This window comes from Oikopleura dioica, chromosome 1, assembly GCF_907165135.1.
Source record: "Oikopleura dioica chromosome 1, OKI2018_I68_1.0, whole genome shotgun sequence".
Lineage (NCBI taxonomy): Eukaryota > Metazoa > Chordata > Appendicularia > Copelata > Oikopleuridae > Oikopleura > Oikopleura dioica.
In genome coordinates, this window is record NC_137291.1 from 4738215 (window position 1) to 4753351 (window position 15137).

The window sequence follows — 15137 nt, forward strand, 5'->3', positions numbered from 1 at the left end:
CGTCAACCCTACAGATATTTACAAAATGGCTACACGACGTACACTTAACACTTATGACGAAAACAAAGTAAAAATCGTCAGACAAAAGAGAAAAATTCACCGCAGCGAACAGCACATCCGATTTCTCTCCGATTGTATCTCCCACGATCTCACGCCCGAATTTACGAAGTTTACTCCCCAACAGCTAAGTTGTGTCAATTGGTCCCCCCGAACCCTTCATGCCAAACGTATGGAACGCGTAAAGCTCGCCCTTTCGGATCAAGAGCAGAAATATCAATCTTTTAAACTGACTCTTTCTTCTATGATTTCTGAGCTTACACATTTATTTCCTAATATCAATCTCACTTCTTTTTTGCGTACTTGTGACCGTGAAGTAAGGATTAATCAGAGGCCCTATGATATTAAACGTCGTGAAAAACTAACGCTCCTTAAAAAGACGAAACCGCGAAAATTCACGAAGGTTAATATCATAAATGAATCCCAAGTAGAAATTCCTCCCGAGATCATGGATATCTTATCGAAAGGCACAAATTTTGCCCTAGGTGGCTCTCCGAATATTTATACGATGCTTGCCAATTTTGAGACCTTCTTTCAACGATGGCGTGATCATGCTGTCGCCGTCGGCATGGACACATTATCGATTCTAGAAGTGAAACATAGGCTAGATCTAGAATTCCATGCTCTTCGAAAAACCTTCACGAAATCTTCGGATTTAAAAACACTCAATAATTTTCTTGATGCTCATCCTGAGATAACAATACTTGAGGTTGACAAATCCAAAGATCTCACTATCCTCCCCACATCGCTTTATCAAAGTAAACTGGAAGAAGAATTTGACTCTCCTAATTTTGTTAAACTTTCGAAAAATCCTTTGAAAAGTGATGTTGATCTTTTTAACAAATTAATTAAAACTTTAAAGCCATTTCTTTCTTCCGCCACTTTTAATCTAATTCGACCATCTCATGGTCTAAAGCGAGCTTTCGGTCTGCTCAAGCGACATAAGGAAGGAATGCCTTGCCGCCCAATCATTTCTAACATAGGAGCTATAACCTCGGGTTTGGAAGCATATCTACTTCCTATTTTGAAGAGATTTGCACCACAATTCAAATACGAGGTCAAAAGCACGAAAGATTTTAAGGATGTTTTTCTCAGAAACCGTCACAAATTTAATCCTAATGAACATACAGTTGTATCTTATGATATAACTAAAATGTTTCCATCAATTAATCTGAGTAAATTGATCCCTAAAATTTGCGATAAAATATATGAGTCCCCAGAATTCTATTTTACTACTGAGTTGCGAAAAGATGGTTCAAAATGTGACTTTCCTCCACGCCAAATTTTTGAAAATGTTATGACCAAGGGTCTACAATATTTCACAGCATTTGCAACCCAAAACAATTTTTACAGGCAGTTGTCGGGTGCCGCAATGGGATCCAGTACTTCCCCGGTTCTAGCCTCGATCCTTTGCTCTTTTTTCGAAAAAGAATGCATCGATCATGAGGTAGCGGTTGGGAGTGTATTGCTATATTCCAGGTACGTCGATGACGTCTGCGCGATTGTGAGGAAGGACAAAGTGGATCATCTTCATAATATTTTAAACTCTTGGGACCCAGATATTAAATTTACTGTAGAACGCCCCGAGGAAGGACGATTAAAATTTTTGGACTGCATTCTGTATTACGATAATCATTCTCAGCAACTTGAAATGGAAACATTTCATAAATCTAAACTTAACAGACCACTTCAAAACTTTCAATCTGTCACCCCCAAGTCCCAAAAAGAAGGTTTATTGATTGGTGAGATTCATCGAATGAATAACACTTGCACTAATGAAACCAATCTTAATAAATCATTGCAAATTCTCACCAAACAATTTGTCCTTAACGGCTACCCAGCTCATTATGTGACTGAAAATGTAAAACAAGTTCGAGATAATAAATTTAAAACACGGGAAAAGGACCCAAATATTGAGATAAGACATTATCTCAAACTTGATTTTACTAATCCCCGGTGCGATAAAATAGGTAAAAAACTCACCCAGATTGTTCGCAAAGCAACCCCGAAATTCAAGCTCATTGTAGCTTTCAAACCGATCAGACTCAAAAATGCAATTTCACATCGACTCAAGTATAAAATTCCTGAATCGGAAAAATCGGGACTTTGCTACCAATTTGAGTGTCACTGTAAATCAACGTATATTGGAGAGACAGTTAGGCCTCTTCGAGAGCGCATTTCTGACCACTGTGTCCCATCAAGCATCTCCAATGTACGTAAACATTTCGAATCCTGCCCCCAGTTTCTTAATGTATATCAGTCCCAGATAGCTGAGCCAAACAGCTCTAACCCACGGATTTTTACTCAATTCGCTAGATCCCGCTTCAAAATCGTCTCCTCAAACTTGAAGCATTATCGACAGAGAACCCTCGTGGAATCTTTTATGATAAAGCTTAACCAACCTAAACTCAATGATCAAGTCAAGTTTGCCAAGACGATTTTCCTTTAGAATTCCGAGCATTTAATAGTTGAGTTTTGGCGCTCGGAATTCTTTCTCCAAAACTCAACTATTCTCTAGATAACTTATTTCGCCGGTCTCTTTCTCTCTTCTCTCTTTAGAAACTTTGCTTTCTCCTGAGAGTAAGTCTGACTATTTTAAACTTTTGTTAACTGTCTAATAGTGCCTGACTGATGATGGAGCTTGAACTCCGAAAGATCTATCAATAAAAACATCCAGAAAACTTATGGAATAATATTGTATATATTCTTTAAATAATTTATATTTCCAAACCCTTTTGAAGAAACCGCGAAAAACTTTCAATTCATGCTAGTTGTCATTATCTTCCTCATCGTCATTGTAGGAATAGCTGTCTACACAAATTTATCGTCAGAATAACCAACTCAATAAACAACAACAAGAAAAAAACACATGCTTCTTTATTTCTCTAGAAAAAAAAGGATTGATCATTCGCAGTTGTCCAAAACGCACATTTTGCAGGCGATGGATTTTCGGTCAGCGCCACAAACTTTCGGGCATTTTTCATTTTCGCACTGATTTTTAGCGCCGCGGGTTTTTTTCAAAAAGCGGCCGCAGTGGCTTTTTTGGCAGCTTTTGCAGTCGTCGTCGATCACCTTAGCTTGTTTGTTTGATGATTTTGAAAGGGGATAACCTGGCATTGATTGTTGCAGTGATGGTTGACGCATTTTCGCATGTGATTTTTCGGCTCGGAGCAGTTTTTCTCGCCCATGCAAGTTTCACAGCCATCAGAGAAGAAAAGATTGTTGTCGCAAACATTGCTGAATTCTGGGCTCGGCAACCTGTCTAAAAACCTGAGTCAGGGTCATGTTAAAGCTCTGATCAAAGCTCTTTTAAGATCCTGACTCAGGTTTTCGACACAGGTTGCCGAGCCCAGACTGCATGGTTTCATGCATTCCAAGAAGGAGAGATATCGGTCCTTTTCTTCCTGCGTTCCGAAGTACGCTTGTTTCTTGGAGGCGAAAATTTGGATGAAAAGGAGGCTAAAAATCTTCATTTTTTCTCTTTTTTATTTTCAAAACTGAGAAGTTTTGCAGTGTTGGAAATGTCAGAGAGCTTATTTTTGACCTTTCAGATGATTCAGATCTGAGCATCTTTTTTGAGAAGATTTGATGGCTACGAATCTAAGCACCAAGGATTGCCGATCCAGGGTTGAACCTTGCGACAAGAAATGCAGTGTTTTGCGCGATCGGTATCTGTTTTTGGTGAAAACACAGTTCACGTCATCGCCGAACTACCAAAAACGAATTAGAAAGCGCAGCAGTCTCCAACACAAATTCAATATCTCGTTTAATTCCTGATCCTCTGTTTGGGATGATTTTTCTCTTCGCATATTTTTTCTCAAGATCATCTAAAATCAGTAGAAATCAATATTTTTAATTTTATGTCTGATTGAATATTTTTTATAAGAAGAATTAAATTATCAATAAATAATTAAATGAAATATATTTCTCATTTTAAAAAATTCAAACTTGAAAGAAAAATATTTTAAAGATTGTTTGAAATGAAAAAAAAAGCAAAAAAATTTTTTTTAATTTTAATTTTTATCTTTAAAACTCTTTAAGCCACTTTTTCTTGGAAGCCTTATTTTTAATTATCCTCCAAAAAGTTGCTTTCGATGCAGAAAATCAAGGTCGCATCAAAATTTTTATCAAAAATTTATCGAGATTTCGCCTGCCTTTGCTCTCGCGCGCCCCTTTTTTTCATCACCATCACCAAAAGCCGTAGCTTTCCCGCTCCAAATTGAATCATTTTGGAGAGCTCTCCTTTTGTAAATTTTTGACATTTCGTATTCTCGATAAGAGAATCGAAAAAAGAGAAAAGCTGAAAATGAAAATTTTTCTTAGCTTTTTCGCCACTGCTGTTCTTGGCTGCGAAACTGATCGGGTTTTTGCTGAAAGAGAATTGAGCAGAATTGTTGAGCACTCGCAAAAAGCGGTTAGAAAGATGAAAATTTACTAATTTTAATTACCTAATATTTGGAAAAAAATTAAAAATAATTTAACAATAAAAAAAATGAATTTAAAAAATAAATAATTTATAAGAAATAATAATTGAATAAAATATTTTATCAAATAATTATATTTTTAAAATAATTTCCAGGTCGATGAGTGGCTCGGTTGGTCCCCATCATCAGATTCCTTCAAACGTCGATTTTCAAAAATCGGTGGCCAAATGCTCGACGCCTTTACCGCCTGCCACAACGAAACTAAAAATCAAGATCGCGAATACCACCACGACGCTCACGCTGAAGGCCATCTCCTGCTCCACCACCACGAGAACATCTTCGGCTGTTCTTCAAAACTGACGATTGTGTCTCCTCTTGGCGATTTGACGCATTGCTTGATCCCTGTCGATTACAACTCGTTGGAGATTTTGAGGAAAGAGCCGCCGTGTGTCGAGGGGATCACGTTTGGGATCAAGGATGATCTCGTTTGGACGCAACTAGGACTGTGATCGAAAATATCAACGACTCTCCCCCAATTGTTAGGAGGGGGTCATTTGCCCCTAACTCCAACCCTAACCTAGGGCTCCGCCTCCAGGAAACCTCCCCTTCCCCCTTAGTCTTACCCAGGGGGCTTTGCACCTCGGGACCCCCCCTAACTTAGGGGCCCTAAGGCCTAACAGAGGAGGCTTCGCCCCAAGGGAAAAATCATCGGGTAGAGGGGAGTCAAGTCGGGCAGCCCCTTACCCTTAGCCAAGCCTAGGGGGCTTCTTCTCCCGGTACCTCCCCCTGCCCTTAGGCCTATCCAAGGACCCCTCATAAAGTACCTTCAGTCTCCTAACCCTAAGTCTAACCGAAATAGGGCTAATAGAGGTGCACGACCGATAATCCCGCTACAACCCCCGTTTTAATATCATGAATTTTTTCATCACAAAAAGGTTGTTCCGTGGAAGTCTCCTTGACGAAAATCGAAGCTGAATTTTCCCCAGAAGCTCCAGTTTCGACTCCAAAGCCAGAAGTCACCCAATTAACCCTCCGCTGCGAATCGGAACATGAATCGCGAAAACACTGCAACTTCGAAGGCGACTTCAATGATTTCTACTTGACAACTACTCTTGGAGAAGCGAGCTGCAAAAGAGACGTGAGCTACGGCTTCTCGGAGAATATGAAGTACATTTGGGTCGATGAAGGCTGTTTTGCTGAGTTTCTTCTTTTCAAGGAATGTTTCAAAAAATTGATCCATTTTTGAATGAATATTTTTTGAAACGCAAAAAAGCGCGAGCGAAAGCCGCAAAAGTCGACAACCAACTTTCCGGCGACAAAGTCGTAGAAAGCATCGCCGCCCGACTTCTCAAATGGGCCGATCGATATCTCCAAAGCTGCAAGCATCAGTACATTCAGGCCTTCAAAGCCGTCACAAAAGTGAAACGACTCAATCTCAGCGTCCAAAATACTTTCAAAATGTAAATTTTTTGTTGAAGACTTTATTCTGTAAAATAAAAGGAAGAAATAAGAATTTCATAAAAAAAAATTTTATGACGACTATAACCGGAAGGACCAGTAATGGGTTGGAGAATGCAAGGTTGAGAAATTCAATGATATCAGGTCTTAGTAATTTGGGTTCATGTAATTCACATCAGTCCAAGCAATTCTTGGCAAGGCATCCAAGTTAAATGAAGCTAAACAAGTTTCTTTTTGACGGATTCTTTGCAAACACGCAAGTACCTGTGGTCGGATCGAAGCAGGGTTCTCTGTTGCCACACGCTCTCAAGCAGCCGTAGCATGTCGACTGGCCGAATCGTCTTGTCTGAAGCTTGTGCTCAGGCCGGCAAGTACTTTGCCACATAAATGGTGCCATAAAGTTGTTGCTTAAAAGAGTATTAACTCAAGTCTCAGTTTGAATTCAGCGCTTACTTTAAGCTTCTTAAGCATTGCAGTTCGTTGAAGCACCTTATATCCAGCTGCGTTACTTCTCCACGATCCATTCTTACTTCCACTCCACAGATGTCCCCAGCTAGAAATTAAGAGAGTAAAATATTAATTCAAGCAATATTTTGTTCTTACTGTTGCATGACTAGGCCTCGGACGTAAAAAAGACGATTTTCACCATCCGGTCATCGTACGGGAACATGAGAGGGCTCATTCGAAAGGTCTTGATAAGGGCTTTCTATTTGACCGATAAAAAAACTGGGCCCTCCCTTTCTGTTACGAGTTATTTTGAAAAATATTTTTCGAAGCTTACCTTCAAAGTCAAATATCTCGAAAAAGGAGGACAGGGCCCAGTTTTTTTATAAGCCCAACAGAAAGCCCTGTTCAAGAGCTTTCGAATGAGCCTACTCTTGTTACCGTACGACGACCGGCTGGTGGTGATGAATTTTTACGTCCGAGGCCTATGCATGACTGTAGCGCCATCGAGCTTTTACAATCAGCGTAAGTCTGGGCGGTTGTCAATCCAGCACCTGAGCAAACATTGCATTCGGGAAGGTTAGTAACTGTTCGGAAATCGAGGTAAAGAGTGACACAGACTTGGTCAGAATTTCTGTTCATTGGATCGTAGGCAATCGCGCAGAGCTCGGTTGACCTTTCACTCCACAAGTCATCATCGGGCTCCCAGGAACAGTAGGAATCGCCGGTGAATTTGTTGACTCCTAAGCAAGTCATTCCTGGAGGCAAGGAATAAACGATTCGGTCGATGTCGAAGCGCTCCTCATTGTTCCAAGTGTACGAGGCGGTGAAGAGGATGTTGATCTTATGCCAGATACCAATGCTGCGCCCTTGGTTGGGTGTGTTTCCCTTGAAACTCGGTCGACCATCGCAATACGCTGGAAAATCAGCAGCTGGAAACCAAATATTCGCCCTAAGCTGGACTGGAATCGAAGATCTCATATTTCCGTCGCTGTCGAAATCCTCGATTTGAATGGCAATCGGTTGGGTTCCAGGAGAAGCGTTTTGTCCAGGTACGTATGTGATGATGCAATTTTCCTCGTCGAGAACCAGGGAGTCAAATCTGCCGTTTACCCGCGCCATTCCTCCCGCTTCATCGGAAGTTGCCCAGCGACAACGAACACTGTCGCCGTTGTTGTCGACAGGAGCAAGGTTGAATTGTTGGTTGTTGCAGCCGAACATGATGTTCCATCTGTTAGGAATTCTGAGGAGGATTTTAAGGATAGTGTTTTGATTGGCTGGTAGGCCAAATTTATCATGTTTATTGGCTGCTTATTATAAAGCATTCTTGTCGGTTATTTACCTGTATACAGTAGGGGAGTCATTAAAGATGTCGTTAACCTTGGCTTCTATCGTATAATTTGCGCTAGCGACACTGTTACCGTCGTCGTCAGTCAAGTCAGTGGTGCAACAGCCTTCGCCGCGATGAATGAAGGGCTCATTGACAACGAATATTTCGCTATTGGTTCCAAAGCAGTAATGATCGTCAAAATCTAGCTTGTCGGAGACATCAAATTCGCTGACCCGGTACGTCCCAGATGTTCCTGACTGACCAGCATCGAGCAGAACATCGCCGGAAAAATTAACGATTGTCTCATTAATAACTCGATCGCTTAATAAAAAGAATGAAAAAAATCAAGATAGAATCATAAACATACCTTTGTGTTTCATTGAAGACATCGTTCCTAGTACATCCAGAAACGTAGCCAGCTGCGTAACGTTGCCATGCCATTCGTCGTCGGACAGTAAGTCGGCGTTCCGACCACGAGTAACTGTACTCAAATGAGCCAGCTCGATAATCCGTCGCTTGGACAAAAAATTGCGCAATAACATGTAATTGAATGAAAACTCTCATCTTCAAGTTTCAAAAATTTGAATTTGAAGTTGAGATCTGATGTCGAAACTGAATTGCGCCGGATTTTAAAGCAAGAAATACGGACTTTTGCCAGTAAGTTCGTTTTGTCGCGGTAAGCAACAGATAGATCAGGAAATGTTAAGCCGGCAGACCTTTCGAAATGGCGATTGAGAAAAATGAAAAGACGTGGCCACCGTGCGACTTTTCACAAAATAAGCAAAATTCAAGATCGAAAATAAATCTTTTTTATTTCATTTTTCATTAAAAAAATGAGAAGAAATCAATGTGCAAGAATTTCACACAAGAATAAACAAGAAAAGAAGACCAAGAGCAACGCCCATCTCTCGAGCTCCATTGACTTTCATTTCCACATCATTCGATTTCGCTTCGAATTCGCAGTCAGCATATCGAGCTCCAGTTGGTTCAGGAGTAGCCTGGCACTGCGCTAAATCATGTTTTTTTATTTCGACCTTGGAAAAGAAAACTTACGAAAGTTCGGCTCTTTCAAAATCGCATCCATTACATAAAGTGTCCACTCGTCATATGGCTCCAGGTCGATTGTGTGATAAAACGCAGCCAGTTGAAGAATACTGTATGGAAGGTGGCAGATGAACTCGTTCGTTATTTCACCAACGGTGACAGTTACTGGGGGATTTCCAGCGTTGTACTCAGTTACGTAAGCGTCAATATAAGCGTCGAACTTTGAATCTTTGTCGTCGTTTGGTAGCTCTAGAAATGAAAATAGAGCGGGTTAATAGTGCGCTTACTGTTCCAGAAATAGAGCAGATCCCAAATTCTCGGGCCAATGTTCGAATTGTCGTAGTCGAGAAGGCGGTAAGTTCCGTCATTGAGTTTGAAAATATTGCCCAAGTGAGGATCGCCATGGGTAAAGACAGCTGGAGAGGGGGCCATTTCTGCTTGATCTCGTGCATATTCGTAGAACTCTTGTAAGGTCTCCATGTCACCGATTCCTTCCCTTAAATTTTCGATTCAAAGAATGGTCGGTGATCTTTTCCCCTACTCTTGCGCGTGGTCGTGAATAAAGTCCCTCGCTTCTTCGTAGTAATCATCGTTCATGTGCTCCCCATAAGCGACTGTATTCCACGGCCAGTGCTGGCTGCAAAAATCTCTGTTCATGTTTGTTTCTTCATATGGCACCAGATGATTCTTCGCGAGCAACCTGGCTACAGCAAAGATATCATCGTCGGTAGGCAGGGTGTCTTCTAGGTCTGTGCCGTTCAAATACTCTTGAACCACGGCGAAATTCAAGTTGGCAAAAGGCTCTCCATCGTTGTATGTTTTGTAAATCTCTGCGCCGATTCCGTTGCTTCCAGCGTTTTCATATGCGTTGAGGACATCGTCAAGTCGGTTTTTGTTCTCCCTAAAATCTTTTTTTTTCGGCATATTTATGAGTAAAAATACCTGTAAAAGTTAATGGAATCCGAATCGTTATACAATTTCACAAGAGTTTTTCGCTCAAGAATCGTTCCCGAATCCGTCGTTATGTCGTAGGTACATTCCCATAACTTGGCTTGAGCACCACTGAATCTGTATCTTTATGAAAGGTTGCATAAAAGAATCGAATAGAAATACGAAAATTTTGAGAAACCAGACCAAAAACTTTGGGATCACCGCCAGCAACGTCTCTGCAAATCTCTTCTGCTTTTGCTGTTTCGTCGGCGGTAGGATCGGCCAGGATCGAACTGATTGCTACTCATGGTTCAAATCTTTCTTTTGAATTCGGCAATTTTGACTAAGATTTTTAACCCGCATCTAAAAGGAGAAGAAACTTCATGGTAAACCAAACAAAAACAATTGAATCTCATCATCATATTTCTAGAAAATTTCAATTACAGAGTCAACGAAGTAAACCGTAAGCCGTAAGCCCTGGAGCGTGTAGTAAATCATAATTCTCCAATTCAGAATTCTCCTTGTTGATTTTCGTCATTGTTTCAAAAATCCGCCTGATTAACTTTATAAAGCTCCGTCAACAGAATTCAAAATGACCAAATGACCATCGCCGGAGCGTAAAAACGAAAAATTCCAAAAAGAATTCTTCTCCTCGTTTTTTTTTCTCCCTCTTTTGTCTCGCGATTTGTCAGCTACACTCGTAAAAGGTATCATATCTCGGCGATAAAGTTTCATTTGAGGCGCGTTTTTTCAAAAAGAAAAAATCAAACAAAGCCAAAATCGGCAAATTAAACACTTGAAATCGAAGGTTAAGCAGAGAAGTGGTATCCTTATCCTTGTTAAAAAGGGAGAAATCGCCAGAGGGCATTTGCAGCTCCACTAAACCCAACCTAGAAAACTACCGGTCCGAGCAAGAGAAATCTCAAAGAGGAAAAATGAAAACTGGAGAGAGAAAATGATGATCGAAATTTGATTTTACGAAGAAAAAATAAATAAAAAAGAGGTTAGCGAAAAACAGTTTTATTGAGATTTCTAAGCGGAAAAAATTATGACAGTCATGGAATTTCTTAAAAATTATTTTATCTAGTAAAAAAATTTATTTTTAAATTAAAATGATGGTAATTTTATTGTTTATTTATCATTTAAATTAAAAGTAATTTTTTAATATAAATAAAATTTAAAATATTATTATTGAATTTTTAATAAATTTTTCATATTTCGATTTTAAATCAACAATTCTGAATATTTAACTAAAATAGTTAATTATAAATTAATAATTTAATAAAAATGTAAAATGCAAAATGCTTATTTAGACACTCATTAATCCTATGCTATCCTAGCATCAAAAAGCCAACAGTAAAACATGATCTATTTTCAGAACAATGGTCACCAAGGCGGAACGCGCCAACAATAGCTCTCCCAGCACCGAAAAATACCGCTTATCAATCATTCTGAAAATGAAATGAAAATTACGCCGAAAGAGATTTCTCGCGAGATTTCTCAAAAATCAACAAGCTACGAAAATGAAGCTGTCGTGGTCATTGAAGAGCCCGTTCAAGTTGGAACTGATGGGAACCGCGTCATCAACAGAAGCGACATGGTTCTAGCGCCAAAAGGAAGGGAGAAAAATCAAGGAAGGCTTGAATTTCGAGCAAATTCGATTTGTAAAACTAGAATTTTTTAATGAAGGGTTGGGAAAGGTTTAAGCCGAAAAAAGCCGCCGGCGAATTGAGCGACAAAAGTCCGAAACTGAAAATTATCTGAAAAAACTCAACGAATTCGTCGAGTGCTACGGCCGAACGCACAACTTCGATGGAGAGGAGTTCTACAACTTTGGCATTTTCCGCTTCGGGCTCGGAAAGGACTACATTCGCCCGTGCAATTTTGTGATGGTCCGAAACGAGTTGGATCTGAACCCGAAGTTGCACTACGATTATTTGATGCGCTCGAACCCGGCGCCCGGGATGATTCTCTCTGTCCACGGAACAGGCATCAGCGAATCCCTGGATGGCGGATACGCGGCCTCCTTGCTCGTCAAGGAGCAAATCTACAAAGCCGCCGAGTGCACTGGCTCCTGGATCACGACTTCGGGGATGAACGATCCGCTGAACAACTTGATCGGAAGCGCCAGATACGAAGTGGGGAGACAAACGGGCGACAAGGTGCCCATCATTGGGTTTCCTTTTTGGGAAGCGATCAAGGAGAAAAACGGGCTAAAAGTCAACCCCTATGGAAAACCGGAAGAGAAAAGGGAAGAAGAGGAGGAGGTCGAAGTCAGGAAAGAAATCATCATGTCGACAAACGACAGCAGCTTGGACCGGAATCACTCCCAATTCATGATTTTCGAAGGCCGAACGATCCGAACAAGCTCGAATCCGCAGCGAAACAACTTTCGCTTCCACGTCGAAATGAAATTCAAAGATGAAGGGGACGGAATCCCCGTGGCAAATATTCTCGTCTCCGGCGACTTGAGCTCGTTGAAATCGATTATTCTTAGCTGGGCTCGGAAACTTGAGTAGAAAACCTGAGTCAGGTTTTGAAGAGCTTAAATGGAAAGCCGCGTGGCAGGAATAATAATTAATGAAAAACAAATTTAAAATAATATGAAAAATATAAAAAAAGTTAAAGAAGTTCTATTATAATTCAAATTTTAATTTTTTGAGAAATCATAATTTTATTCTGAAATGGACAAGTCGGCATCTTTTTTTAATAATGAGTTTGAGAACTCTTTTCATTTATTTAGTAAGTAATGCCACATTTGCCCAATTTTATCGTAAAGATCAAGTTATCGAGCATGAAATTCCGACTCTTCAATACCGGATATGACCTTATCCACAAATGTTTTAGAGACATGGAAATTTCAAATGGGCAAAAGCACCATAATTCCAAAATTTCATCAAAAATTTGGTCGAAACCGTCAAAATATTTTCGCGGCTTTCGATTTAAGCTCTCCAGAACCTGAGTCAGGTTTACTTGTCAGGTTATCGAGCCCAGATTCTCAGACTCAGGGAAGAAACATCGGTCATCATTTTCAAGGGAGCTGGTGGTGCGGCAGATGTCGTGGCAAACTCACTCGAATTTTTAGCCTCAAAAGCGAGTGAAATGGAGTATTCGAATTTCTCGGCCGATACGAGCTTCGATTCAGACTCGTTGACCGAAAACTTGGTTGATGGGAAAATTCCCGACGCTTCTGATCGGCTTAATGAGCGGATTTATCAAGCAATGACGACGCTGGAAATGATGGAGATTTTGAAGAAATCGTGTATTTCGAGAAGAAGCGCGGTCGAGGTCAAAAGCTGGGTCGTCGACATCAAGAAAATATTTCTCATGCGGAAGCACATCACGATTTTTAATTTGAAGCAGAAAAAGAAGCTCTCGCATGTGTTGATGGAAAATGTGCTCAAGGACAGAGTTGTAAATTATGCTTTATTTTCGCTAAGCTGAGCTTAACTGAGCTGATCTGAGCTGAGCTGAGCTAAACTGAGCTAAGCTGAACTGAGCTGAACTGAACTGAGCTGAGCTGAACTGAGCTGAGCTGAGCTGAGCTGAGCTGAGCTGAGCTGAGCTGAGCTGAGCTGAGCTGAGCTGAGCTGAGCTGAGCTGAGCTGAGCTGAGCTGAGCTGAACTGAGCTGAGCTGAGCTGAGCTAAGCTGAGCTGAGCTGAGCTGAGCTGAGCTTAGCTGAGCTGGGTGAGCTAAGCTGAACTGAGCTGAGCTGGCTGAGCTGGGCTGAGCTGAACTGAGCTGAGCTGGGTGAGCTAAGCTGAACTGAGCTGAGCTGGCTGAGCTGAGCTGAGCTAAGCTGAGCTGAGCTAAGCTGAGCTGAGCTAAGCTGAGCTGAGCTAAGCTGAGCTAAGCTGAGCTGAGCTAAGCTGAGCTGAACAGAGCTGAGCTAGGCTGAGCTGAGCTGAGCTGAGCTGAACAGAGCTGAGCTGAACAGAGCTGAGCTGAGCCGAGCTAAACAGAACTGAACAGCGCTGAGCTGAGTTGAACAGAGCTGAGCTGAGCTGAGCTTAGCCGGGTAAGCTGAGATAGGCAGTAAGCACACTCAGCTCAGCAAATTTGCAACTCTGCTAAAGGATGATTCAGTTCGGCAACTGTTCGTCGCGATGCAGATGAATCTAACCTCAGTTGTGAAAGCTCAGCTTGAGAAAATCAACATCAAGGGATACCGAGCTCTTTTCTCATCGGAAAAGGCTTACGACATGTTTTTCGGAGCGATTGCTGACAACAACATTGCCTTTGTTTCGATCTTTCTTGAGCAAGGAATCGATCTGTCCATGTCCGAAGAAATGGACGGCAAAATCACCAAGTTCTTCAATCAAACTCGGCAGCAACTCCCCGGTGTTTTTGAAAAAGTGAAGAAGCATGAAGACAAAAAGAGGTTGATCGAGCTTCAAAGTCCGAGAAAACGATTTCTTGGAAAACGAAAAATCGAGGAAGAAGAAAAAATCAAACAGATGGACAGTGATTTTTCTGTTTTTGACGTGATTTCTGGCCTGCGAATTTTGAAAAAGGACTATATCAGCAATTACGGGGTCTACATCGACGACCAGGATCCAATGATCCGCGGCCGGTTGAACCCAGTCAAAGCGCTGTTTTTCTGGAGCCTGGCGACGGAGAACTTCGAAATGGCGGAAATTTTCTGGCGGGAGGGGGAAAAAGACGCACTAGTCCTCGCTCTAGTTGGCGCGGCGGCCTGCGACTTTATTTCAAAACTGTCAAAGACGTACGATATCAAATGCGAAATTGGAACTCACAAGAAGAAATTCACCGATTTGGCGATTGGGCTTTTGTCGGAGAGCATCAAAAATGACAACGAAAACACGAGGAAATTCTTGACCCAAATTCATCCGGAATATGGACAATTGACGCCTCTAGAAATCGCTGTCAACGGAAACGTCATTGCCTTCGTCGCGCATCGATTTGTCCAGCACGAGTTGGACACAATCTGGCTCGGTCGAATCTCGAAGCTCGCTTTCGAATCCGGCCGGAATAAAGAATGGGTCTACTACTGCTCCCTCGCCATGCCTTTCGGAGCTCCTTACTGGCTCAAATTCGACACCCACAAACCAACAGCTTCGTATTTGACAAAATTCAGGTGCTTCTTCAATGCGCCGAGAACTGTTTATGTTTATAATTTCATCATGTATACAATCTATCAAGGACTTTTTGGTTATGTCCTGACGATGCAATTTTGCACAAGACCGTTTTTTGCTGAATGGTTTTTGCTTGCTTGGACGATAACACTTATTTTGGAAGAATTTCGACAAATGAAAAGCTCAGGAACGGGTCAACCGAGCTCGAGTTGTATTTTCGGAGCCGCGGCAAAAAATTGAAGTGATTTTCTTGAATCAGGGTTTTGATTGGCAGGTAGACAAAATACAGCAATCTTATTGGTCTTCCAAAAATGCACTCCTATTTATTTTTTTGGACTAAACTAAAACTGGC

At 41.3% G+C, this 15137-nt stretch overlaps 4 protein-coding genes and 1 long non-coding RNA gene across 5 annotated transcripts; 2 read left to right on the forward strand and 3 right to left on the reverse strand.

Annotated features, from left to right (window-relative positions):
- Positions 1 to 2938: 2938 nt before the first annotated feature.
- On the reverse strand, positions 2939 to 3530 carry LOC145711702 (uncharacterized). The gene is made up of 3 exons (XM_081789392.1): positions 3428 to 3530; positions 3168 to 3319; positions 2939 to 3129 (listed from the first exon to the last, which is right to left on the reverse strand). Exons 1-3 carry the CDS (start codon positions 3528 to 3530, stop codon positions 2962 to 2964), a joined length of 423 nt encoding a protein of 140 aa, XP_081645518.1. The 3' UTR covers positions 2939 to 2961.
- Positions 3531 to 4288: 758 nt separating this feature from the next.
- Positions 4289 to 5305, forward strand: LOC145710427 (uncharacterized). The gene is made up of 2 exons (XM_081788186.1): positions 4289 to 4471; positions 4637 to 5305. The coding sequence occupies exons 1-2, from the start codon at positions 4364 to 4366 to the stop codon at positions 4988 to 4990; spliced, it is 462 nt and encodes a 153-aa protein (XP_081644312.1). The 5' UTR covers positions 4289 to 4363; the 3' UTR covers positions 4991 to 5305.
- Positions 5306 to 5959: 654 nt separating this feature from the next.
- On the reverse strand, positions 5960 to 6486 carry LOC145709010 (uncharacterized). Its single transcript, XR_014134871.1, has 3 exons — positions 6393 to 6486; positions 6204 to 6346; positions 5960 to 6157 (listed from the first exon to the last, which is right to left on the reverse strand). It is a non-coding gene; the product is annotated as an uncharacterized LOC145709010 (long non-coding RNA).
- Positions 6487 to 8559: 2073 nt separating this feature from the next.
- Positions 8560 to 10488, reverse strand: LOC145699263 (uncharacterized). Its single transcript, XM_081776526.1, has 5 exons — positions 9700 to 10488; positions 9299 to 9658; positions 9045 to 9253; positions 8767 to 9006; positions 8560 to 8722 (listed from the first exon to the last, which is right to left on the reverse strand). The coding sequence occupies exons 2-5, from the start codon at positions 9412 to 9414 to the stop codon at positions 8574 to 8576; spliced, it is 714 nt and encodes a 237-aa protein (XP_081632652.1). The 5' UTR covers positions 9415 to 9658; positions 9700 to 10488; the 3' UTR covers positions 8560 to 8573.
- Positions 10489 to 12789: 2301 nt separating this feature from the next.
- Positions 12790 to 15025, forward strand: LOC145711703 (transient receptor potential cation channel subfamily M member 2-like). The gene is made up of 2 exons (XM_081789393.1): positions 12790 to 13101; positions 13766 to 15025. Exons 1-2 carry the CDS (start codon positions 12790 to 12792, stop codon positions 15023 to 15025), a joined length of 1572 nt encoding a protein of 523 aa, XP_081645519.1.
- Positions 15026 to 15137: the final 112 nt, after the last annotated feature.

Bases quoted from the DNA above. Each gene is read 5' to 3' on its own strand.
- LOC145699263 (XM_081776526.1), bottom strand. From the start codon at position 9,414: ATGAACAGAGATTTTTGCAGCCAGCACTGGCCGTGGAATACAGTCGCT. The intron at 9,254-9,298 runs GTAGGGGAAAAG...CGAAAATTTAAG, and splicing joins ATTCACGACCACGCGCAAGA to GGAAGGAATCGGTGACATGG. The intron at 9,007-9,044 runs GTAAGCGCACTA...TTTCATTTCTAG, and splicing joins TCTGCTCTATTTCTGGAACA to AGCTACCAAACGACGACAAA.
- LOC145711703 (XM_081789393.1), top strand. From the start codon at position 12,790: ATGGAGTATTCGAATTTCTCGGCCGATACGAGCTTCGATTCAGACTCG. The intron at 13,102-13,765 runs GTAAATTATGCT...ACTCTGCTAAAG, and splicing joins ATGTGCTCAAGGACAGAGTT to GATGATTCAGTTCGGCAACT.
- LOC145711702 (XM_081789392.1), bottom strand. From the start codon at position 3,530: ATGAAGATTTTTAGCCTCCTTTTCATCCAAATTTTCGCCTCCAAGAAA. The intron at 3,320-3,427 runs GCATGAAACCAT...TCAGGTTTTTAG, and splicing joins ATATCTCTCCTTCTTGGAAT to ACAGGTTGCCGAGCCCAGAA. The intron at 3,130-3,167 runs GTTATCCCCTTT...AAACAAGCTAAG, and splicing joins ACTGCAACAATCAATGCCAG to GTGATCGACGACGACTGCAA.
- LOC145710427 (XM_081788186.1), top strand. From the start codon at position 4,364: ATGAAAATTTTTCTTAGCTTTTTCGCCACTGCTGTTCTTGGCTGCGAA. The intron at 4,472-4,636 runs GTTAGAAAGATG...AATAATTTCCAG, and splicing joins TTGAGCACTCGCAAAAAGCG to GTCGATGAGTGGCTCGGTTG.